This window comes from Chiloscyllium plagiosum, chromosome 23, assembly GCF_004010195.1.
Source record: "Chiloscyllium plagiosum isolate BGI_BamShark_2017 chromosome 23, ASM401019v2, whole genome shotgun sequence".
In the NCBI taxonomy this organism is placed as follows: domain Eukaryota; kingdom Metazoa; phylum Chordata; class Chondrichthyes; order Orectolobiformes; family Hemiscylliidae; genus Chiloscyllium; species Chiloscyllium plagiosum.
Window position 1 is genome coordinate 45,535,364 of NC_057732.1, and position 25,799 is coordinate 45,561,162.

General features: G+C 39.8%; 1 protein-coding gene across 2 annotated transcripts in view; it reads left to right on the top strand.

The window, feature by feature from the left end:
- The window catches only part of usp6nl (USP6 N-terminal like), a 200,431-nt gene extending 186,101 nt beyond the window's left edge, over positions 1-14,330 (top strand). For both annotated transcript variants that reach the window (XM_043714082.1, XM_043714083.1), the window contains one exon: positions 10,784-14,330. In XM_043714082.1, the coding sequence (XP_043570017.1) occupies positions 10,784-12,294 (1,511 nt within the window). In that variant the 3' untranslated portion in view covers positions 12,295-14,330. The remainder of the gene's footprint in view (positions 1-10,783) is intronic.
- The last annotated feature ends 11,469 nt before the right edge of the window (positions 14,331-25,799 follow it).

Below are 25,799 nucleotides of genomic sequence, written 5' to 3' on the forward strand. Positions count from 1 at the left end.
CCAATGACTACTGCTCTGCTCCTCTTCCCCCTTCCGTTCTGAGCAGCAGGGACAGACTCTGTGCCAGAGCCCTGTGCCCCACTGCTTTCCCCTGGTAAGTCGTCCCCCCCAACAGTATCCAAAACGGTATACCTATTATTGAGGGGAATGGCCACAGGGAATCCCTGCACTGCCTGCTGGTTCCCTTTCCGTCCCCTGACTGTAAACCATCTGCCTTTTTCTTGTACCTGAGGAGTGACTACCTCCCTGTAACTCCTCTCAATAACCCCCTCTGCCTCCCGAATGATCCGAAGTTCATCCAGCTCCAGTTCCTAACACGGTTTTCGAGGAGCTAGAGTTGGGTGCACTTCCCACAGACGTAGTCAGCAGGGACACTGTTGGTGACCCTTACCTCCTACATTCAACTGCCCTAACCTCCATTCCCACTATTCTAATTTCCCAAAGAGACTGTTGAAAAATAATGAATAAAAAATAAACTCGTTACCTTACCAATCTGGCGCACAGAGCCTTTTTTTTAGGTTAGAGGAGGAGGGTGGGAGACACTCCCCAAGTAGTGTTTCGGGTAACGCAACCACACAAATATGACTTCCCAGAAGTCCTTCACTTCTCCCTCGCACCTCTCGGCAAATGTTGTTGGACTCTGTTGTTGAAATGGATGTTTTCTCTATCACTGTTGCTGAGAAGATACTGGAATACTTTCACAGGTCCTATTGGGAAAAATGCCCCGCTTGCTGCTGCTGCTGTCAGGGTTCTAGAGGTAACTTGCATCATGAATTTTACAACCAAAAATAAGCTTTTCTCAAGTCTATGCCTGGTGTTTAGGGTTAGAGGCTATTTCCCAGCCTTTGCAATCACACTTGCTGACAGTAATTGTGGACATTATCATAGAAATTTGCAATATTTACAGAGTCAAAATAAACAGTGCCCTCTACTGTCTCCTTAACAGTCTGCTGAGAAGTAAGTTAGCAGTGATCAAGATTTATCACATCATTAAAAATCTGAGTTGTCAAACCTACCTGATTCTGCTGCGTCTTTAATGGTTATCAAGTAAGCACTTCATATTTCAGAGTCACTTGGTCAGCTGTTGGTGTAAGAAAGCTTTTGGAGGGGTAAACCATTTCAGACAGCAACTTCCTGATTTCAGTATTTAACTCCCCATGTGCTGAAATTCACTGCGTGATTTATTCTTTAATAATAGTGAGCGCTGATCTGGCTGTTAATTCTACTGGGTGAATATGTAACAATTTAAAATATATTTAAATTGTTTTAATAATTTAGTTTGGTGTGGAATAACATTGTTTCATTGTTTTGTTACATAGGTGACCAAAGATGTACCCATTCAATTATTACACCGGCCTTTTCAGTTAGTTGTCTGTTAGCCATTCCATTAGTATGACAGATGCTAGAGAACAAGACCTTCTAATATGTAGTCTACAACTTAAAGTCCCAAAACTCCCGTTTTTTTTTCAGTAGAGAAAGTAAAGGTTTGTGACCAGTGGGTATGGGACCATGTAAATGCTTTCTGATTCTCCTTTTGCACTTGGTGATTAATCTGTTAAAGTTATGAGCATAATGATATTCAATTGCCCATCTCTTAGGTTTATGTTAAAAGTGCTTTTCCCAAGTGTTTAAGGGCCACTGTAGCAATTTATGCCATTTTAATTATATGTGCATGCATGGAACTCTCCCTCTATGCTGTCTACATTTAATAGGGCAGCATAGAGAGCAAGTAATCAATAAGCATCTTGGTCAGGGAGTCGTTGATTACCATCATACTCCAAAGGTCACAGTAGTAGTGTTAATTTTATGTCTTGATAAACTAAACAGTGTAAGACTACTGTAATCTACTGTTCAACTGTACCTGAAAGCCATGTTTTCATATGGATAATTCCTGGAGAACTTTAGATTCATACAATGACTAATCAAAACTAATATTATGCCAGAAAAAGTTATAGTGCATAAATTTTGATGAGTGGCTATTGGTAATTTAGGAGCCATCAAAAAATGTTGATTTGGCTTCCTTCACTCTGATGGCTAATACTTTGCCAACAAAATATGTGTATGAAAGATTGAAAAGAAATGCTTTCAGATGCTGATTGAAGTTACAGTTTTAAGTTTTTATTGATAGTATCCCAGTTCAGTCTGTTGGTGGCATCTCTTGATTGGTGCAGGAAACACAAATGTTTGAAAGTTTAAGGTGGACATCAAGAACTTTTTTTTTAAATCTGGCTGGACTTTGAGAGATTGTTGCCACATTATAACTGATCTCTTCCTTCCTCTCCACCTCAGTCCTCTTGTTTTGTTTCTTTTCTCCTCATTGACAGATACCAAACGTCTTACTCTGCCTGGGGGCCACTTTCACCTCTACAGCAATAGTTGGTGGGGCAACAGATCTTTTTTTTTTGTGTTTTGCTGGAAGTTGGTTTGGCAAAAACAGTTAGAATTTTCCCACATGTATGAAGTTCTGATTCTGAAATTTTGCCAGTGTCTTCTAGTGAGGATCTTGTCAAAACTGTGAATGTTTACATTTAAATTGGATCTGATAAATCACAAAGGATGTAATAAAATTCTTATCTGTGGGTACCTCACAATTTCTGGATTTAATGATTTGCGTGCTGAAATTCATGTCCTCCTTGAAATTTTGGAAATATGCAGATGATGTTTGTCGCAGAGGTTTATTATCATTGAAACTGTTCGTTTCTATTTTAATGCCAAATATTCCAAACCAGAATTTTACCGTAGTGGAGTTCTCTAGTGTTTCTAATTGAGAATGTTTCTGGTGAATTTCTGGAGTATTGTGAAAAGGGCCAAATCACACTCTAGGTTGCCCCTTGCAACAATTGGGAGTTAAAACGTTGCTTCACAGATATTCCAGCCCTTCAAAATAAACGATTTAATGTCGTCAGGTTAGAAATTAATTGTCTTTTATAAAGACCATATCATATTGGATCATAAAGTGTTCAATTTGTTCCAAGTAAATTCCTGCCATTATATAGAGTAAACTCAATTTTTAAAAATTGAAATTGTAATCAAAGTCAGCAACATAGGTTATTTCTTTCTCTAATTTTCTTTTAATTTTTTTTTCTTAATACTTGCTGGAATATAAGCCTAAATTTGGTGAGGCTATTTGTGTTAACTTTGATATTCAGTATCATGGTTATCCCAGAAATTCCCATTGTACCGAGCACTGAAAATTGGCGGAGAAAGTTATTTTGGACAGAAATTTGATATTGTATCAAGTAAACAGATAATTTTTAAGTATTAACGTTTTCAGAGTCGAGGCTTGTTAACTGAAAGTCGTCTTATTCCATGCTTACTTGTATTTGCAGACAAGGCCGATTATGCTCTGTATCAATTCAGTCCTTGTCCTTAATCATACCAAGTAGTTGTGATCCATTATACTGCTCATGATCCAAATCTGATTCATTTATTCATAGATTTTGATTCAAAATTTCATTAATGTGGGAAAAGGTTATGTAAAATCATGCATGGCCGTATTAAAGTGAACATGGTTTTTTTTTCTTTGGATACTGCAATCTCATACTGTATTTGCATATGAAAATATTCTCTGGCTGCAACAATTAATGCATTACTGTCACTAGCTTCTCTCGTAGCTCTTCATTACATATCTTTGAATGTTTCTCTGTCATGTTCAGGATTGCTCAAAAAAATTAACATAATTTGTTCAACAATTGTACCTTTGTTCAAAATGTCACTAATCAAAGCAGTGATGACAGATTTGGCTTTGTTTGAATATCTGGCTGTTGGCCTTGGGTGCTGCTATGACTATGTGTCACTATCAGTTTTTTTAATTGAATTGAATTAGGTTTATTGTCACGTGTACTAACACGAGTACAGTGAAATGTTTATAAATTGCCACTTAACAGCATCATTTTAGGTACAAAGTATCTTAGGTACAGACTTGAAAAATGTCATGCTGGAAAAACACAGCAGGCCAGGCAGCATCACTTTCTCCTAGTTTATCTTAGGTACAGAGCCTTGGTACAAAGCAAAAAAATAAAACAAAGTTTAAAAAGTTAAACATTGCCATCCTCCTCAATAAAAAGTAGAAAAACATAGAAACACAGTTAACAGTTCAAAACCCTAGTCCATAAACACATGGCAGTGTTGGGCTAGTACTCCTCACAAAGGCTCAACCTCGCCCCCGTCCAGGCTCCCTATTCTCACAGCCTTGTAGCCTGTTTGTGACCACCATTGCCATGGGAAGCTAGTTCCCACTGCCTCAGGCCTCTGTTTGAAGGTGCATATTTATGAATTTTATGTAACACTATCACAAGTCAGATGGCTATAAATAAAATGTGAAACACAACATTATTAGTATTAAAAAACATTTCAGGTTAATGCTTTTGAATTTGATAGAGGTCAAATGTATTGCATAGGTCATAATTTATGACTGCTGCCTCATAGACCACTTATTAAGACGTTTCAAGAAATGCATTCAAAAATGGGTTTAACTATTAATGATGAAACAAAATATGCTTTCCTTGTTGAAGAGGATTTGTTATTATCCAACTGGAATGATATCCAGTGTTGCAAATGTTCTTAAAACAATTCATATTTGTCCTTTTATGATTAGAAAAGAGCTATAAAACCTTCATAAAATGAAGTTGGATCCTAGCGCAAGTTATAGGAGGCATATTTGATAGGTTAATTTTAGAAAAATCGTAAAGATGGACAGGAATTTAGCAAATTCCAAGAGGCTTAAGGAAATACTACAGCTGAGCAGCCAAAGCATTTGAATTGAATTTATTGTCACATGTACCGAGGCACAGTGAAAAGCTTTGTTTTGAATCTTTGAGAATGCTGGCGGCCTCTCCTTGACAATGGGCCTGGTAGATGGATTCTATAGATGGGAGGTTGGCCTTTGTGATTGTCCGGGCCGAGTTCACCATTATCTGTAACCGTCTCATACCAGGGAGTGATACATCCAGACAGAATGCTCTCGATGGCTCACCTATAAAAGTTGGCAAGGGTATTCACTGTCATATCAAATTTTGTCAGCTGCCTGAGGAAGAGGAGACATTATTGGGCCTTTGTAACCAGTGCATCCATGTGAAGAGTCCAAGAGAGCTTGTGGATGACCACTCCCAGGAGCTTGACACTCCACTTGTTCCACCTCTGTGCTGTTAATGTGTAGGGGTGCATGAGTAACATCCTGTCGAAAGTCAAAAATAGGTTCTTTGGCTTTGCCGGCATTGAGAGCTAGGTTGTTTTCGGTGCACCATTTTTTGCAGGTCTTCCACCTCCTGTCTGTAGTCAGTTTTGCCATCTGAGATTTGACCAACTATGGTGGTGTCATCAGCAAACTTGTAAATGGCATTAATCTGGTATTTGATGATGCAGGCGTGGATATACAGTGAGTAAAGTAGAGGGCTGAATATGCACCCCTGGGGGGGTCCAGTGTTGAGTGTTAGTAAGGATGAAATATTGCCCCCAGTCTTCACTGATTGTGGCCTGTGGGTCAGGAAACTGCAGATCCAGTTGCAGAGAGTGGGGCTTAGTCCGAGATCACTAAGTTTAGTAATCTGTCTCAACGGGATAATAGTGTTGAAGGCTGAACTGTAGCCAATGAGTAGGATTCTTATGTAGCTGTTCTTGGTGTTCTTAGGGAGGAGTGAAGGGCAAGTGACATGGCATCTGATGTGGATCTGTTGGTCCGATAGGCAAATTGGAGTGGGTCAAGAGTAGTGGGGAGACTGGAGTTGATTAATGCCATGACCAGCCTTTCAAAGCACTTCATGACCACCGATGTTAGGGCCACTGGGCGGTAGTCATTGAGATATGCTGCATGAGCCTTCTTAGGCACAGGGATGACATTGGCCCTCTTGAAACAGGCAGGGACAGTGCCTTGCTGCAGGTAGAGGTTGAAGATGTCCAAGAAGACCTCTGCTGGTTGACCTGCGCATGCCGTGAATGCATGGCCTGGTACTCCATCTGGTCCCATCACTTTCCTTGGATTCACACGAAAGCTGATCTGACCACTGATGCAGTGATTGTTGGGATAGGTTTGTCAGGATTTGTCGGAATAGGTGTTACCTGTCTGCCGAAATTCTGCTCAAAGCGAGCATAGAAGGCATTGAGACGATCTGGGAGGGATATATCATCGTCTGCTATCTTGCACTGTCTCTTTTTAGAACCTGTGATGTCATTTCAGTCTTTGCCATAGTCGCTAGGTATCTGTCTGGGTCCTAGAATTCCCAGAAGCATGGCATTCCAACAAGAACTGTACAACAAACACATTGACCTGGTTCTCATTTACCACCCTTTGAGAACAAGAGCAGGAAATGACATCACGCTAGGAAATGACATCACCAACCCAAGCACTTAAATAGAATGCGGGCTATATCACCAGTGCTTCATCCAGAGGCTCACTTTAGATGTTACCTAGTATGGTGATGAAACATCTGAAAATGAACCTTCCAGCTCAGCGAGCAAACCTACATTCATATAGATAGATATATATCTATCTCAAAACATTGAGCCTTATTCAATGCATCTAGAAAAAAAGCATATAAACAGACTGTATTTGCTTCAACTCAATAAAATAGATGTCAATCTTCACTCGTTCATTTCTCAGGGCAATATCCTCACCAATCAGAGTCAACTTAACTGATTTTAAAATTTAAACAAAGTCTGGCAGTTAATCATTAATCATCATTAGTGGGTGCATTCTCTATGTCAATGCCTCTACCACAGTCCACTTACCAACTAAAGAGCACTCTTCTGTCTTGCATATAAATCTGTTGGATGTCTTCTTAATTGTTATTTGTATTGATGAGTGTAAGATGAAAAGATACAACGTAATGGAATCTTTTTAAAGTGATACTCAAATCCTCAAAACAGTAAGCCATGAAGGAAAGTACATTCGCTATCATTCACTTCCAAAGAATTTTATAGAATGAAATAAAGTTGAAGATACACTTTTGGGAATAAAATAGAAGCTGAAAGATCCTTTGAAAAAATTTCTATTAAAACTTGTGAATATTTATCATGCTGAGATTTTGCATTTCACAAATATAAAATGTTTGTATTGGGATAGAGATTGGTTAACAGTAATTATGATTTTTTACATCTTAAGCCCTTAGATATGTATGGGCAACAGAACATATAAACAGTAGCACCCTAGAAGCACTTAGGATCAGAGACACGCTTGATCTGCACATTCAATCGACCTGAAGGTTAGCAGGACAGATAAATAAAAGTTGTTTAGAAAGCACATGGGATAATTGTCTTTATTAGCCAAAGTATACAGTTTAAGAGGAAGGAAGTTATGCTGAAATTGTATTTTTAAAAAGTGTTGGTTAAGCCACAACTAGAATATTGGGTATAGTTCTGGAATCCACCTTTTAAGAAGGATGTGATTGCACTGGAGAGGGTGCAGGGGCGATTTATCAGGATGTTGTCTGGGCTAGACTTCTAATTATGAAATTGGATATACTTTGATTTACATCATCTGCAGTTCTTTTGGTTTTTATTGGATATGCTGGAGTTGTTTCCATTGGAAGAGAGGAGACGGGGGGGAATCAAGATTTATACAAATAAAATTATGAGAAGTGTAGACAGGAATAAACTTTTCACCTTGGTGCTGAGAGAGATGAGGTGAGCATAATTTAAGGTAAGGAGACAGAGGTTTGGAGGCAATGTGAAGGTTGAAGCAATCTAGAATTCACTGACAGTAAGCCTCACTGTTTAATAAGTATTTAGATATACACTTGTGATACCAAGGCATACAAGGCTATGGGCCAACTGCTAAAAGATGAGATTAGAATTGTCAGGTGGTTGTTTTTGACCAAGGTGGTCTCAGTGAAGGGCCTTTTTCGGTGCTGTAAATCTCTATGACTATGACATTATTCAACCAAGGATAACTTTTTCAGTGTAAACATTCACAGCAAACTTGCGATGTATAAGAGGAAGTTAATGTCATCTCAAATGATATCTAAAGGTCGTCATCTGGGATGACTTCAGTGCAATCTGTGAAGGAGTAGTAAATCACTGGTCCAATGGTAGTGGGTTTTTGTTTATATTTGCTTACAAAGTCAGATATAGATTTCCTTGTTAGGGCGGCACAGTGGTTAGCACTACAGCCTCTGTCAGGGACCCAGGTTCAATTCCAGCCTCAGCCGACTGCCTGTGTGGAATTTGCATGTTCTTCCGTTATCTCCGTGGGTTTGCTTCAGTTTCCTCCCACAGTCCAAAGAACTGCAGGTTAGGTGAATCGGCCATGCTAAATTGCCCTATGGTGCTCAGGGATGTGCTGGATGGGTGGGTCAACCATGGTAAAATACAGGGTTACAGGGATATTATGGGGAGCTGAGTCTAGGTGGGATGCTCTTCAAAAGGTTGATGTTCACTCAGTTGGCTAAATGGTCTCTCTTCACTCTGTAGGGATTCTGTGATTTCTGGATTTGTGTTCAGCTATGTATGCTGATGCCAGAAACTGGTTTCTGGTTCACAATTATATTGAAAGCCAACAGGCTATCATTACAACTGCAAACTTCAAACCAATTTTTCCAATTTCCTTAAAATGATCTAATTGGAGTTCATCCATAATCATCACTTTAAATTTATCATCAAAAAGATGTTGAAAGGACCAAAGATGGATTAATTTTTCTTTTCACTACCTCTTTGTTTTTACTGTGCGTAGTCTGGCTGAGATGAGGCAGTTATCCAGTTAATTGACGCGCTATGTTACCAAACTCCACTAAGTTTAACACTTTATAAAATGTTAGTATGTGCTTCCAGCTTATCTGATCGAATATTACCTTGTGTCAGGCAAAGCCATAGGTGTAGTAAGAAAATTGGTTGTTCTTCATAGCATTCTCCTGTAACATTTTGTTACAGAATTGATGTAAAGAACTACAGTAATGCAGATAATTTGTTTAATATTTGTAAATATACAAGTTATATTGAAGTATTCAAAAAGTGCTCCGCAAACCAAGTTACTTTGAACTGAGTGATATTTATTTAAGCAAGCACAGCAGCCTTTCTGCTCCATCTCATTCCACAAACAAGCGTTGAGATCCATGAATTGTGTATCCTGTCAATGATGAGCATTTATTGGAATCCCAGAGAACTGTGAGCACTTCCTTAAGTAAAGCCATGGATCATGCCTGATCATCTAGCCCCCTGACCAGGCAGATGGAAAATCATTAATACCTTGCTTCTTTGGCAATGCAGTACTTCCTCAATATGTTATCAGCCTTGGTTTTGGACTTTAATTTCAATAAGATTCTGTATACAAACCTTTGCAACAGAATAAAACATAGAACGTTGCAGAATAAAACATAGTACAGACCCTCTGGCCCTTGATGTTGCGCTGACCTGTGAAACCAATGAAGCAGAATTGAATGTATTATCAACTTACTGAAACATTTGTATTGTCTGTTAGAATTAAACTTCTCTGCTCCCTTGGACTTACTTTCTGGAGATGCATTTTATCTGATGAATGCAATTTGATGCCAAAATAGTCAGTACCTTAAAATAAGGAACTATTACCATCAAAACTGTACTACTTACAGTTTTGCTACCCTCTTTTAGAAACCGCCTTTTGTCAGTAAGTTCTTAAAGGTTTTTAATTAAAGGTTTTTAGTTCAATGGTATTTTTGTTTATTTCTGTATTTTGCACAAGGGACCAATAAATAACTCTCAAGGATGGATTCCCAGCTTATTTGATTTTTTTTTTGTTGTTTGACTTGTCCAGACATGGAGGTCAACTATAGCAATTTGATTGTTAAGAATTAACTAAACCAACACAAGTGTAAAGACTTATGTCACGTGGTTTTTAAATATGTGGTGCAGCCTGATATTAATCAAGCTAGATTGAACTTGAAAGAACTTGTGGGCGGCACGGTGGCACAGTGGTTAGCACTGCTGCCTCACAGAGCCAGAGACCCGGGTTCATTTCCCGCCTCAGGCGACTGACTGTGTGGAGTTTGCACGTTCTCCCTGTGTCTGCGTGGGTTTCTTCCGGGTGCTCCGGTTTCCTCCCACAGTCCAAAGATGTGCAGGTCAGGTGAATTGGCCATGCTAAATTGCCCGTAGTGTTGGGTAAGGGGTAAATGTAGGGGTATGGGTGGGTTGCGCTTCGGCAGGGTGGTGTGGACTTGTTGGGCCGAAGGGCCTGTTTCCACACTGTAAGTAATCTATTCTAATGATATCCCTCCATGAATTAGAATGAACAAAATCTCAGATTTACTGTACTTCCTAATTTACAGCAGTTCATTTGATCAAATAATGCTACTCGTGCAAGCTTGTTGTCAATTGCCTTTGATAAGCCTGATGCAAACAATGCAAACTTACCTAAAGCCAAAGAAAACTATCCCCATTATTTTAAAGAGCATGTTTTGCAATGCAATTCAATATAGTTGTATAGTTGACAGTTGAAAGACTCTGAAACTTTGTTTTCAACCGTTTATAACAGCATGTTGTGTATTAACTTTGATAAAGTAGGTATAAAATTAAGGACATGATTGAAACATTCCTGATTATAAAAGATGTAGAGATGCAACTTAATGTTTAAAGTATTTGAGAATTTTGTGTTCTGATGGAGGGAGGAGGAAAGAATAAGTTTAATTTCAGTGTGAACGTTCACTATTGTAAAGGTTTAATCTTGTGTGTGCTTTTCCTGTTAGTTGATTTAGATATTTGTAATCTGTTAACATCTGCATGCAAACAAACCATCAATCCTATCAAAGTAAAATGTGAGTTTGAAAATAGAATATCTTTATTTTTTCTAAATATGTTCTTCAATATTCATTTTCAGGTAAACCTGAAGAATTTCCACAGAAATCACTTGGCCAGGTACCAGTGGAGCATCAAGAACCAGCTGTTCTCAATCACATGATCAATGGACAAAACAACACAGCTAAAGCAGGGCCTCCAGCATCAAGGAGAAAGGACAAAAAGGCATCACAAGAGAAATTGCAGGAGAAACAACCTGATAACAGGCATGGAAAGAGCTCTTTGGAAAAACCAAATGTTAAATCACAAAAGATTGACCTCATGGAAAATCAGGGAGGCAAAGTGAAAGTTCTGCCAGATCTTGATGTAAAAAAACAACATGGATTCCCACCACAGCATGCATTGTCACATGATAACCCTAAACAACTTAATAATGCTACTGCTAACCAGAACACAAACGCTAACCCAACTGTCAAGAAGGATTTTGCCCCTAAGTGGAACAAACCTTCAGGCTTAAAAATATCAGAAGCAACTTCAGAATATTCTACGAATGGCAAAGGCAGAACTGGAAGCTATAATACCCAAAGTTCTCCATCTATTGCAGATGAGTCACTGATGTCTAGAAGGAAGGCCATTATTATAGAGGTTGATGAAACAAAGAGAGACTCAAATGCTTCAGAATATGACAATGTTCCTGGAGTAGATCATGAATATGAAAATCATGCTGAGGCGATGATGGAAAAGGGAGAGCCTGAGGTAGTGCGAAATCAATCTATCTCTCGAGAAGCAATGTTAAAAAATAATAGTCCCTCAAGACTATTAGCAGTGCCACTACCAAACAATACAAGCAATATCAGTGCTAACTCTCAAGCTAGACTTCCAAGGACTCATTCAGGATCCATAAGTTCCAACCAAAGATCTTTAGTAAAGCGGCAACCTTCTATGCCACCATCCTACAGTAGCCCTCCTGGGTACCACGGTGGCCTCGCACAGTACTCACCTACCAGAGCTAAAGACGTAGCTGTGTTGCCACCATACAGTTACAATATGCCAGGTTCTCAAACAAATTATGACAATAGGCAGTATGGTACGAAGCCTGCACATTTGCCAGACTACCAAGAGGGTAGAATGAACTCCTTCACTATTAGCCACCAATTTTCTAATTCTTCACAGACATTCAGAGCTCCCTCACAGCCTTTAGACCACAGTGAACAATATGATTCAGTGACTACAACCAGCTTTGTGAGTCATCCAGTTCCATATGAAAGTACACAGCAGCATTCTCCAGAATACCAACAGCATTACAAAAGAAGGCAAGAGCAATATGAACAACACTGGAATCCAGAAACTGACATTAGGCACAGACAAAATATGCAAAGATCACCCAGTTTTCGAAATGCACAGCAGAGTCCTGTTCCAGAGTTTAACTACCAAGGTGTGCCTGTAGCTGGTAGCAATATATATAATAGAACTTCACCATACCCTGATTCACATGCACAAATAAAATATCCGAATACAACCCAGTTTGGTCCCCAACATTATGGAAAGCGTCAGATGGATAGAAGAGCCATCCCAGAATCAGTATTGCTTTAAGACACTGGCTATCCTTTTTACAAGTCATGTGAACAGTGTTAAAGTAGATCATCTCTGACATTTAAATATATCTGCAAGAAGTGATACAGTAGAAAAGTTTCTAGCAGAGTCTAAAACTTTGGGTGAGGTTTCTAATTTTAAATGTTTCCTAACTAAGCACACACTGGTATTTCCCCAGGACATGTAGCTACTAGAACTTACAAAGTTTGATAAAACAAGCAACCCAAAATTGAGGATCAGTTTTTTTTCATTTAAAATTGCTTGAAGAAATACTGGCTGTTTTCAATAGTGCCAGCAGCTATTGAGATTTGAACCCATTCCTACAGTAGATTGAAGTCTACGTTTTAAGTGGTGTTCTACAAAGTTCCACATTTGTAAGATTTTTGAGGAATTGACTTGTAATTCATCGCTATCTTTTCACTACCCAGGTTGATCCTGAAATTTGTTAATCATATAATCATGATCTGCATTTGTTTTAAAATAGGTTTATTTGTGCAGTTCTTCAATCTAAAATCCAAGAGTATGCTGAGAATTTTCCCATGTGACTTTTGTGATCTCATATACAGTAATTTATATTTTAAAAAATACCTGGACTACATTTCCCTTAAGCCTACCCAGACAGTTAGATCTGTCAGCAACAATTGTAATAATGTATTTTCTAGCTATGCTTGCACAGCAATGTTGAAAAGTGCATGGAGACCAGTGCCATGGTACCTCAGCTCAGTAAAAGAAAACATGCTAATTACAACATTAAACCGCAGAATGTTCTACATTGTTAGTGCAAGATTTCGCATCACTTTTAATTGTGACCAGGTGAATCATGACAGATAATTTGTACAAAATAAATTTTCTTGTAAAATAATAAATTAATTTACCCTTTGAATTTAAAGTACAACCACTTGCAACTAATGCGTTGGCATGAATTATTCGCCCTCACCCCAGAGTTTCTAAAATATTAAATAGCAGAGACTCTCTTTCTAGTTAAAACCAAATGATTATGATTAACACATTCAGTTCTTTTAGTTGGAAATTTTGAGCTGGCTTGCACTGGGTTTTAGGACCAGTTTAATTAGGATTTATGTCTGCAGGTTTTTTGTCATTTTCTGATTATGCACAGTGTATCTCCAGATAGCTAATGATATATTGACTTCTTTTAAAATGGTTTTAAATGGAAAGGAGCAGAGAACATATGTTGCAGACTGTTCCTGTATTTGCAGGTAGAATGGTTTGGGGTATAAAATATTTCAGCAGAGTAGGGAAACACTGAAAGAAACATTTAAATTAACTGAATACTAATCCAAACATGATTATCAATGGACTGACTTTATATATGTAAACAGCACTACTTTGTGTATATATGTATGAGTATGTGTTTATGTGTATATATACACAAATCAAATGTGGAAATTAAATTATCAGTATATCATTTAGACATTCTGATCTGAATAAATAAATTGATATTGTTCATTTCCTGCTCAACTTTTCACTTGATGAAACAATTGCAGATGGAGTTCATTACTGTTGAAGTATGTAATTATTTGTAATAATCCTTTAAGTCTTAATCATGAATCCTTAATATGGACACTGGCTGTATAGTATACTTTAAATGAGATGGAGCAACTGAAACCTGCTTTCTGAAATATATGTATCAGTCGAGGTAAATACTGTAGAATTTATATATTCACACTATTTTCTTAAATAATCTGCAGCCGTTTTATAGCTGTGTATTCTATTTTGTGACTGTACTTTTTTAACGTTACAAAAAATAATTCAAATAAGTTTGTTTCTGGTGTTTTACTATTATTGGATCATTTCTTTATTTGATATCTATGGTAGTATTATTTATTTATTTTTCATAAAAGATGGGTTTTTTTCAAGGTACCTGGACATGCTTTGATTAACAATATAAATCTTTGGCCACATGTTTTAGCATTGTGTTTCAGATTGCTATGGGGGCTATAATTTTATAGCTGCAAGTCATGAATCAGTCAGGTCTTAACTACTTTTATATATAAAGTTAATTGAAGTTTTTGAAATTGATTGTCTAAACTCGTTATTTTTTGGAGCGATCATCTCCATGATAGTGAAAACATCTTTGATTGTTGTGTGTATGAATTTCCAAAAAGCATTTGATCAGGTTGTGTGTTAATGATTATGTTAATAAAGTTGAGAACAAGTGGAACTGGAAATAACCTTCTGACAAAGGTTGGTAATTGGTTGGTAAATACGAGACAAAGATGGAGGATAAAGAGTTAATTCCATATTGAACAGGATGTAATTGGAGTACTCAAGGATCTGGATTGGGGCCTCTATTACATACGAATGATTTTGATGAAGGAGCCTGATTTGTAAGATTGCAAATGACACTGTAAGATGTGACTCGGTGCTGAAAGTTGTAAAGGAACTTGACCTAATTGGGTGGGCACAACTAAAGTAGATGGAGTTAAGTTTGGCGACTCATAGAATTTTTACAGTGCAGAAGATGATCATTTGACACTGGCCCCCCGCCAAATTCTAAATTCTCCTACCTTCTTCCTAAAGCACTGATGGTTATTAGATGATATTTTAAACAATAATATACATTTGAATCCCTTGATTGAACCTTGTGTCAAAATGTTTCCAGGAGTGCATTCCAGATTCAGGAGAAAGTGAGGTCTGCAGATGCTGGAGATCAAAGTTGAAACTTTATTACTGGAACAGCACAGCAGGTCAGGCAGCATCCAGGGAACAGGAGATTCGACGTTTCGGGCACAGGCCCTTCTTCAGGAATGGGCACAGGCCCTTCCTGAAGAAGGGCCTGTGCCCGAAACGTCGAATCTCCTGTTCCCTGGATGCTGCCTGACCTGCTGTGCTGTTCCAGCAATAAAGTTTCAACAATTCCAGATTCAAACTACTCACTATACAGAGAAAGTTTCTTCTTTAAATCACTTCAAATGTGTAACCACTTTCTCTCTGTCTATTTTTTTAATGAGTTTAAAAACCTCAATCAAATCTCCTCTTAGCCTTGTTCTCTGCAAGGAAAACAGTTCCAACTTCACCAGCCTATTTTCATAACTGAAGTTTTTCAGGCATGGAACTGCCTTGTAAACCTCTTCAGCACTCTTTTCAATGTGTTGCCATCCTTCCAAAGTGTAGCACCAAGAATTGTGCAAAATACTTCAGCCTCAGTATTTAACTAGGATCTTACACAAGTTTAGCCTAACTTCCTTGCTCTAGTAGTCTGTGGTGGTACTATTAATAAAGCCTAGGATACTGTATGCTTTGACACTCTCTCCATTTTCTATCATGTTTGAAGACTTGAAAGCACATATAAACTGAGGTCTTCTATTCACTGATCCGACCACTACTCCAACTTGATAATGTCCTTTTGAAGTTGTACACTGTCTTCATAGTTTACAATGATTGCAAGTTTTGTATCATATGTAAATTGGGAAATTGTCACCTGCAGTCCAAGATCTGGATAATTAATACAAATCAGGAAATGTAAGTGTACCATTATAGGCTCCTGGGGAACTCCACTACAAGCCTTCCCCCAATCTGAAAGATATGCATTTGCAATTACTATGTTTCCTATCACTCAGCAAATTTTATATTCACACTATTATGTTCAGTTATGCACTTTGGTGTGAAAAACAGCGTATTATTTAAATGGTGATATATTAAGAAGTGCAAATGTATGAAGGGATCTGGGCGTCCTTGTACACCATATGCTGAAAGTAGATAGGCAGACGCTGTAAGCAGTTTGGAGGGGAAATGGGAATGGCCTTCATTGCAAAAGGATTTTGAGTTCAGAAGAAGAGATGTTTTGATGCAGTTATATAGAGCTTTGGTGTAAACACTTGGAGTTTTGCAGGGAGATTCTGTCTCCCTGCTAAGAAAGGTTATTACTTGCCATAGACAAGGTTCATTCGGCTGATAGCAGCATGGCTGGACTTTGGGAAGAGATTGTTTTGACTGAGCCTGTATTCGATCTGAGTTCACAAAGATGAGAGGTGCTCTGATTAGGACATATAAAGTTCTAGGGAGGATGTTTGTTAACCTTATTTACTATATTCTCTGCATTTATATAAATGAAGTGTAACCTTGATTTATAAAGTTTAATTTCTCTCATTCCAATTATTAGTGTTCCCTATTTTCAAGCTATCTGGTTCTGCCAGTATTTTGTGCACCCTGATATCACTCTTTAATACTCTGCAGGTTTCCACACTCCTGGAGAATTAATTTATAGCTTCCACAATCACCAGCAAAACTTGCCACAAGGAACTCAGATCAAGTGAATTCAGTTCAAGTCTAGCCCTTCTAAGTTATACAGGTACCAACTCCCATGGAGTCAGTCCCAATACTGTAGGAATTTAAACCTCTTTTTCTGCACCATCTTTCTAGCCACAGAGTCATCTGCTTTAACCTTCCATTTCTGTAGTGCACGGTACTGGGAGCAATTGGAGAAAGCAACTTTTGAGATCCTCCTTGCAAATTTTCTATTTAGCTCCATAATTTCTTACTGCAGGATTAGATCCTTTGTTGTGTTCATATCATTTGTATAAATATGAATAACAATCTTTGTTTAATATCCTGCCTAGAAGAATGTCCTACAGACACTCTGTGACATCTTCGATCCTGATATCAGGGACTCAACTGTTATGATCGAAGCTGTGTTACTACTGGATATTAAGAAAACATAGACTAAACCAAACTGTTTATGTACAACACCAGTAAAATATTTCTTATCAATATAATTACACACCATCATTGTACAATATTCAAACACCAGTCTGCATTCCCTTTATTTTCACATCTGTAGATTTGTTCCCCCCCCCCCAGTTCCTGGTTTTGAGAGTTTGATGGCTTTCCTTGATTATTCGCACAGCAATTTAGACTTTCTCAGCTTGAGGTAGCCTGTTCAGGGATCTAACCACATGCTTTTGGTCTGGTATTCTCAAACTGAAGCCCTTACACCAAGGTATTCTCTCTCTCTCTCTCTCTTCCTTATTCTGTCTCTCTCCTCATTCTCTCTCCTTATTCTTTCTCTCCTACCATCAGACTTGAGTGAATGTCTGTCTAACTGCATCTGTAACATTAAAGATAAAACAACCCAACAATCCTTAGGATCACACAAGCTTCTATGGTCCAAGATGTGAAATTAACATCTCTTGCATCAAGTGCAGGTTGGGAGAACTTGGCAGGTGCTTGCTACTTTAGCGACTGCGTACCAAAGTTCTAACTGGCATTGAATGCGAATGCTACATAAAATGGTCAAAAGTGCATGGGGTAAGGATTTAGTTTCAATGAGTAAGTTAATGACCAAGGTTCACACAGTATGTGGTGCTCATAAATACCTTCCAGCTTTACTGGAGTATGGGTGTCTGAAGAACCTGACATCATCCAAAATTAAGTTCATTCCTTGACAGAATAAAACATTCACAAAGGTCAGTCCTTATGCTACAAGTCTCTGGCTCACCCACTGACTGTTGCTAAGGTAAAGTTGCACTATCTACCAGATCATTAGGCTGCTTTCTCTTTCCAGGCAGATAATTGGTGGTGACTTAACCTGAGAGTCGCCTCAGGTGAGGAGAGAGATTGAGAACAAGTGTCCTTCTTGGTAACTTCAGTCATGGGCATTGAATCCATGCGGTTGGTGTCACTACATTGCAGAACAGCCATCCAGTCAGCTGGTGAACCTACCAGAGGTATATGTTCACTTCTTGGTAACTCTCCTTGTCAATCCCATAGGTTTTGAACTTTGAGGTTGGGTGGAACATGGGTATCTTCATCTCCCCACTTCCTGTGATGACTCACACTGGTTGTGTTAGACCCATGGAGCTCAGTGGTCTACTATCCAGGCTATAGAGGTTCAAACCTGACAGTGACCACCTCCTGAAATCAACCAAGTGTGCCTAAGCCTCGGACTGATATCAGAGATTGCTTTTGACTGACTAGTCCTCAGACAAGAGAAATTCCCCTCTTGTTGGGGAAGTCCTAGCACCATCTATGTAGACTTTGAGACATTGCCATTTACTTGAAGCACATGGCATGTGTTTGGTATGTACACAGCTGTCACATGGTGTAGGTAGGAGATTAATGCAGTACAGTGACACAGTGGCAAACATCATAAGCTATCTGGTTTGTGCACCAAAAGATAGGTCAAGAAAGAAGGAGTTGAACCTTTGAGTGAGTATGAATTTCAGTGAGCAGCCCTGAAATGCTCTCTGATTAAATCCATAAGCTGGGTGCCTATCTGTATGTTAAATGTCCTTGGAGTACCATTCCAATGAAAGATGCCAGTGCACTCAAAACACAGCAATACGACTGCAGAACAGTAGTGACTGGATCACAGAAAATACAGGAGGAACACAGCGGATTCAATATTAACTCTGTTTCTCTGGTCACTGCCCGTTGATTCTGCCCAGAGATTTTGATGCACACTCTCCAAGCTGTAGACTTGGAAGAGCAAGCTGGAGTTACCTACATGCTGCAGTGATCTAAATGTTGGGAATTGTTACCATCTAGTTTCTATCCAGTCAGTAGGAGAATGGCAATGGTACATTAATAAGGGCAGATTAAGTAGTAATGAGATATTAATGCATGAAATAGGCCTCAATCTCTGACATTTTTGCTCTTGATATCTATATGCAATCACCAGTGTGAAAAGAAAAGATGAAAGGGAATAGCCTTGCTGACTGCCCCTATCAATGTTAAAATTGTCAGAACTACCGCCAGAGGATCACTGTAAAGCACCCTTATCCATCTAGTAAACACTTCACCCAGGCCAAACAGCTCCCAAGTATAAAAGAGATACAGCCAATCCACCCGATCAAATGCCGCCTTCGCATCCAAAGAGACCACCAACCCTTGAACTGATCACTGCTGGCACACTTGAATGATGTTAAGCAACCCCCTAACATTATTAGAGGATTTGCGATGCTTTATAAAGTCTGTCTGATCTTCTTTAACAATAGAGGGCAGCACCCCTTCCAACTTCTTAGACAAAATTGTATAATCAGAATTTAAGAGCAAGATCTATAAGAAGCACAGTACTCCAGGGCCTTCCCTTTCTTGAGGATAAGCGAGAGATCAGCCTCTCTCAAGGATGGCAGGAGAAGATCCTGACTAGGAATAGTTATACATGTCTAGCATTGGTCCTGACAGTATATTTGCAAATTCTTTATAAAACTCACTGGGAAGGCTATCAGGGCCAGGAACCTTTCCACTTTCAAGTTGCCTCACCACCTCCTGTATCTCTGTGCTGTTAATGGATCACTAAGGAGAGACGCTTGCTCAGTAGACACCCCCAGAAGATCCAAGTTCTTTTTAAAAAAAGAGTCCATTTTATCGTGTCTATCCTCACAACATTCAGACTGATACAGTTCAGAGTAGAAACTCCGAAACGCCACATTGCTCTTTTTCGCGTTACTAGTACGAGTCTTATTCCCTTCCCTAATTGAAGTAATAGATTAGGACGCATTCTTCTTCCTAATCAGATATGCCAAATGTATAAGCGCCCTATCACCATGCTCAAACAACCTTTGCTTTGCAAAGGGACGTTCCTTCTTGGCTGTATGCGAAAGCATAGCCATTAAGGCAGATTGAAGCGCTGTGATCCACTGCAGCTTGGTCACTGACAGTCTACTGTAATATATTGTCTCTGCTGCCTTCAATCATGCCTCAACCAGACGCTGCTGCTCTCTTTTCCATCACTTCAGACTGGACAAGCATAAGACAATTATCCTTCTAGCATATGCCTTAGCAGTGTTCCAAAGAATGGATGTACCTGAGTTTGTGCCCAAAAATGCTTAAAATTATCTAGAAAAGTACTCAATGAATTTGTTGTCCTTGAGGATGAAGGGATTCATTCGCCAGTGCCGAGAGTTCATTGCATTGCCCTTAATCTCGACCACTAAATATACAACTGTGTGAGCAGCGATGGTAATATTCCCAACTGAACAAGATACCACTGACTGTAGAAGAGCTGCGGGAATTAGAAGAAGAAATCAATCCTTGTATGGCACGTATGAGGATTGGAAAAGAACATAAAGTCCTTGCCCATAGGGTGGAAATGTCTCCAAACATCTACCAACTCCAGTTCCACACATAGATCACCCAACTGTTTAGATTGTGGAGAAAGCTTTGGGATGGGAGCGGGGAGGCTTGGGCATTCTATCCAGCACAGGATCCATAGGCAATTAAAGTTCCCTCCCCTACAATACTATAGCACAACGCAAAGGCCATCAGATTAGTGCATCAGTCAAAACTTTAAGGGGTTGGACCGGAGGAGAGCAGACACTCTACCATATTCCTCGCCATGTTTTAGCACCTTAAGGATAACAAACTGGCGACATAAAGATGAAAGCCAAAGGCTCTGCAATCTCCTCTCTGGCTTTCTGCAGAGAGTTGTGATCTTTACACAGAGAGTTGTGAATGCATGGAATGCGTTGCCAGCTGTGGTGGTGGAAGCAGAGACATTGGGGACATTTAAGTGACTGCTGGACATGCACATGCATAACAGTGGGTTGAGGGGTGCGTAGGTTAAGTTACTATATTTTACATTAGGACTAAACCTCAGCACAATATCGTGGGCCAAAGGGCCTTTTCTGTGCTGTACTTTTCTATGTTTCCAGAGAATCCTCTGATAAATCCCATCTGGCCCAGGGGACATATCTGTTTGCATACTTTCCAGAATTGCTACCACTTCCTCCTTGCGAACAATTGTGCTAAAGATGAATGTGGGCTAATGGTAAGATTTTTGGTAGTGTAGATGAGCAGAGAGATTGGAGTGTCCATGTACATAGATCCCTGAAAGTTGCCATCCAGGTTGATAGTGTTGTTAAGAAGGCATACAGTGTGTTAGCTTTTATTGGTCGAGGAATTGAGTTTCGGAGCCACGAGGTCATGCTGCAGCTGCACTTGGAGTATTCTGTACAGTTCTGGTCACCGCATTATAGGAAGGATATGGAAGCTTTGGAAAGGGTTCAGAGGAGATTTACTAGGATGTTGCCTGGTATGGAGGGAAGGTCTTACGAGGAAAGGCTGAGGGAACTGAGGCTGTTTTTTCTTTAGAGAGAAGAAGGTTCAGAGGTGACTTAATTGAAACCTATAAGATAATCAGAGGATTAGATAGGGTGGTCAGTGAGAGGCTTCAGATTGATTCCACAAGTCAGCGCAACATCGAGGGCTGAAGGGCCTGAACAGCGCTTTTATGTTCTATGAGTATGGCCATCTCCCTGCTCTTAGCATTAAAGGGTGAGAAAAACATCTGAGCAAACCCACCCTGCTGTAACTTCAAGTGTTCCTTGTCATTAAGGTGAGTCTCCTGCAACAGGGCAACATCCACCCTCTCCTTTTTAAGGCTTGACAACACCTTTCTCCTTTTAACTGGTGCATGGAGTCCTCTAATATTCCAGGTGCACCATTTAAGAACACTGCTAGCCATGGTCCTTTACAACCACCTTTTTACTTGCCGCAAAGCACTCGACTTACAGCATGCTGGACTATTCAAAAGAAGATTCATGGAGTTTATTTATGAAAAACCAAAACACTAGCTACAAAGTGCAAAAGGCACTTAATGAGGGACTCCACCCCCTGCACACAGAGGGGACTTACACCTCCCACGCCCATCTCCGTTCCCCTTTCCAGCTCAAGCAGCACCCCAGACCCAAGCAATAGAAGCAAACAGACAAAATACTAAGCACTCTGCCCACTCCAACCATATACCAACACCAATCCTAATCAGAGAGGAAAAAAAACAGCAGCTTCTTTAAGAAAAGGGTAACATTACAAGAAGCATAACAAGAAGAAACAAAACCAAACATTACTGTCCAGGAATAAATCCTTCCAAATTATTTTAGTGTCCAAGAAATGTTTCCACTTGTTCCAAGAAATCAAATGACCATTCCATCTCCTCATGAGTAATATGAAGTACCACTGGGCATCTCATCGAATATTGAAAACCAAGGTCCTTTAATTTTTTTCATCAAATGATTTCCTTTTACAGATCACCACCACAGAAAAGTCCTGGAAAAACATTTTCTTAGGCCCTGACTTGTCAGGGAACTATGGATCTTTCCCCATCCTTCTAGAAGATTCCAGGACTCTGCTTGTCCCTGTAGCTTTGAAACTGCACCAGGACTGGGCGGGGCGCCGATCCAGACTGGATCTATGCACCGCAACCGGGTGAGTTCTTTGTCAACCTTCACCCGGTCTACCTCGGTATCCCAGCCAAGAAACTGTGGTAGCCAGTCTTCAAAAAAAGCTTGCTAGCTGCCCACCTTCCACTCCCTCCAGCAGCCCAACAACTGGGATATTTTTCCTTCAACCTCGATTTTCCAGATCATCGACCTGTTCAGTCAAGGCCCGGACCTGTTTTCGAGAGCCTGGATCCGCCCCACTGAGGACTTGACCTCTGTTTCCGACACTGTGGTCCACTGCTCACCTTTTCAACTTGCTTCCTGAGCCCTTTCAACTCCTCCTTATGCTTTTGTAGCATGACCAAAATCAGTTCCAGCCCAGTATGATTGTTTTCCATCAACTCCTTGATCATCCCTCAGATTTCCACGAGTTCTTCCGCGACATTCTGCTGCACAGGTACGTCTTCCTCAACTGCAGAGGGAGCTGCAGCTGTATCCACAGTCGCAATCGCAGGCCCGCCCAATGCCTTCGGCGATTGTCCCATGTGTTGGAGCTTGGATGTATGCTTTCCTTTCGTCATCCTCACTTGCTCAAAAAGGATTTACAGTGGAACTGCGACTATCCAAACATCAACCAACCGAATCCCTGAGTATCCAAACCAAGATCTCAAGGCCCTGCAAAAATAGCACCAGGCAACCCAGCATTCAGTTATCAGTTAAATGGCAGTATAACATGAATTGCCAGATAATCGAGAGGTGAGTTGCAGGATTATCGAGAGACACTCTGACAATTGGCACTCATGGATTACCACTTGTTTCTGGCCACCCGAACTCCCTGCCCGTCTCGCTCAGCCAATTGAGGTTCCACTGCAAATGGACTTAAATGGTTTTGCAACCGTGTCATAACATTTTTGGGGGCACATCACTGGTATTTGAAAAGTTTGGGCGGCTTTTGTCCGCAATTTGAAAAGTTTGGGTCTTGAATTTGGGATTTGAACTGGTTTAGACATATGTGAATAGGTTTGGGGATATGAAAAGTCCCAGCAGATTTAAACACTTGCAGGTTAGTGTCCTAGATCTTTAAATATTTCAGTGACTTGCGGTTGATTAAATTAAAAGTGAGAGAAATGGCTTTTAAAATGCTAAAGAGGTTCTGGGATTTGAAGATGATTCTCAAATTTACCAAGAAAATTTAGAAGGAAAAAAAAGGCCATACTTTTAGAATTAGCAAAGAAATTAGATTTGAGTTTAACCAAGGACAAAAATAAAGCTGTGATTTGGTGATGCCGGTGTTAGACTGGGGTGGACAAAGTTAAAAATCACATAACACCAGATTATAATCCAACAGGTTTAATTGGAAGGGCTAGTTTTTGGAGCACTGCTCCTTTATCAGGTGGTTGTGGAGAGGAGCAGCATTCTGAAAGCTAGTGCTTCCAATTAAACCTGTTGAACTATAACCTGGTGTTGTGTGAAAAGTAAAGCTGATATTGCCAGGGAGTTACTCAAACACTTGGGTGTATCAGAGAAACAGGCAAGTGCAGTAGAGGTAGAAAAAACTTGAATTACAATTGAGGAAAATGGAGTTAGAAGATAAACAAAGAGAGAGAGAGAAGGTTCTTGGCTGAGAAAAAAGAGAGAGACAAGAGAGAGGAAGAGAGAGAGAGAGGGAAACAAAGACAGAAGGTTCTGAGCTGAGCAAAAAGAGAGAATTTGAACTTGAGAAGTTGCAACTTAGTCAGCAAAGTCAAGTTAACAGGATGGAGAGTAAAAGAGAAGGTAGTAATATATACAAATATGTAAAACTCTGCCACATTTAGATGAAAAAGATATTGAAGCCTTCTTTATTTCATTTGAAAAATTGGCTAGGCAGTTGGAGCCGTCCAAGGATTTACGGGTAACGATAGTTCAGACTAAACTGGTAGGCAGAGCTAGTGAGGTATTTGCCGTGCTGTCAATGAAGTGTCGAGAGATTATGAAGAGATTAAACAGGCTATTTTAAGTGCTTATGAATTGGTGCAAGAAGTCTGTAGACAGCGGTTCAGAAACACAAAGAAGGAGCCAGATCAGACTTATGTTGAGTTTGAAAGAATTAAACAGAGTCATTTTGATAGATGGATGTCTGCTTTAAAAGTAGATAGGACCTATGAGGCTTTCAGAGAGATTATTTTACTGGAAAAGTTTAAAAACTTACTTCCAGAGATGGTAAGAAATTCACATGAAAGAACAGAAAGCTCAGGAAGTGAGAAGGGCAGCAGAATTAGCAGATGAGTACAAGTTGGTGCATAAGACAAGCTTTCAGCCAGATTTTCATCCTTTGAAGGATAGAAGTTGGGAGAAGGGGAGATCCTACACTATGAAACCAAGAGTAGCGAGTACTGGTAAGAATTTACCACCGGTTAAAGAAGCCCAAGAGGATGGACAGGAGTGTTTTCACTTTAATGGAGTGGGACACAGAAAATTACGGTAGTTTCAGAAGGGCAGTGGGAAAAGGTGTTTGCACTGCCAGAAGGTGGGATACACAAAGTCACAGTGCTGGTTGTTAAAGAAAGGCACTGTGGGAAAAGATGTGGTAAAAGAAGCTAAGCCAGCGGCATTAGTTAAAGTAGTAAAGGAGACCCCAAGAAGAGCCGAGGAGCTGCAGGAGAGTGTACAGCTGAGGCAGGGGCTGGGTATGGAGTTGGTACCTGACCGCTACAAAGAATTCGCCTCTGTGGGTAAAGTTTACTCAAAGAACAGGGGGAAAAGGACAAGAAGCTATTATTATGAGAGATACAGGATCTAACCAGCTACTGATAGTAAGGGACAAGCGAATATGCACTCTTTCTGATGTGTGGTTATTTGTGGGATAGATGGACAGAAATTTAGCATTCCCCCAAGTAAGATCAGGTTGGAGTGCCAACTTCAGACTCGGGAAGTTACAGTGGGATTGATTGGCAGAGTATCAGTTCCAGGAATTCAGCTTGTTCTTGGGAATGATTTGGCAGGATCCAAGGTGGGAGTGGCACCCCATGTTGTGGAGAAGCTCAAGGAAGACCAAGAAACTGAGGAATTAGGACAGAAATATCCTGATATTTTCCCAGATCTGTGTAGTAACCAGATCCCACTTTCATAAGTCACAGCACAAAGTGAAAATTAAAGAGAAAGATGAAGGAGTTGAGGTTCAGTTAGTGGGCACCCTGATTGGTGTAATGGTGCAGGAAAAACCTGAACAGGCAGAGGGTCAGACAGAAGTATTTACTCCTGAAATGCGAAGAGACTTGCAATAGCAAGATAAGACAATAAAAGGTATAATTGCAGATGTGTACACTGAAAAGGAGGCAGAGAATATTCCAGAGGATTATTATCTGAAAGATAGAATCCTAAGGTGGAAATGGAGACCACGGC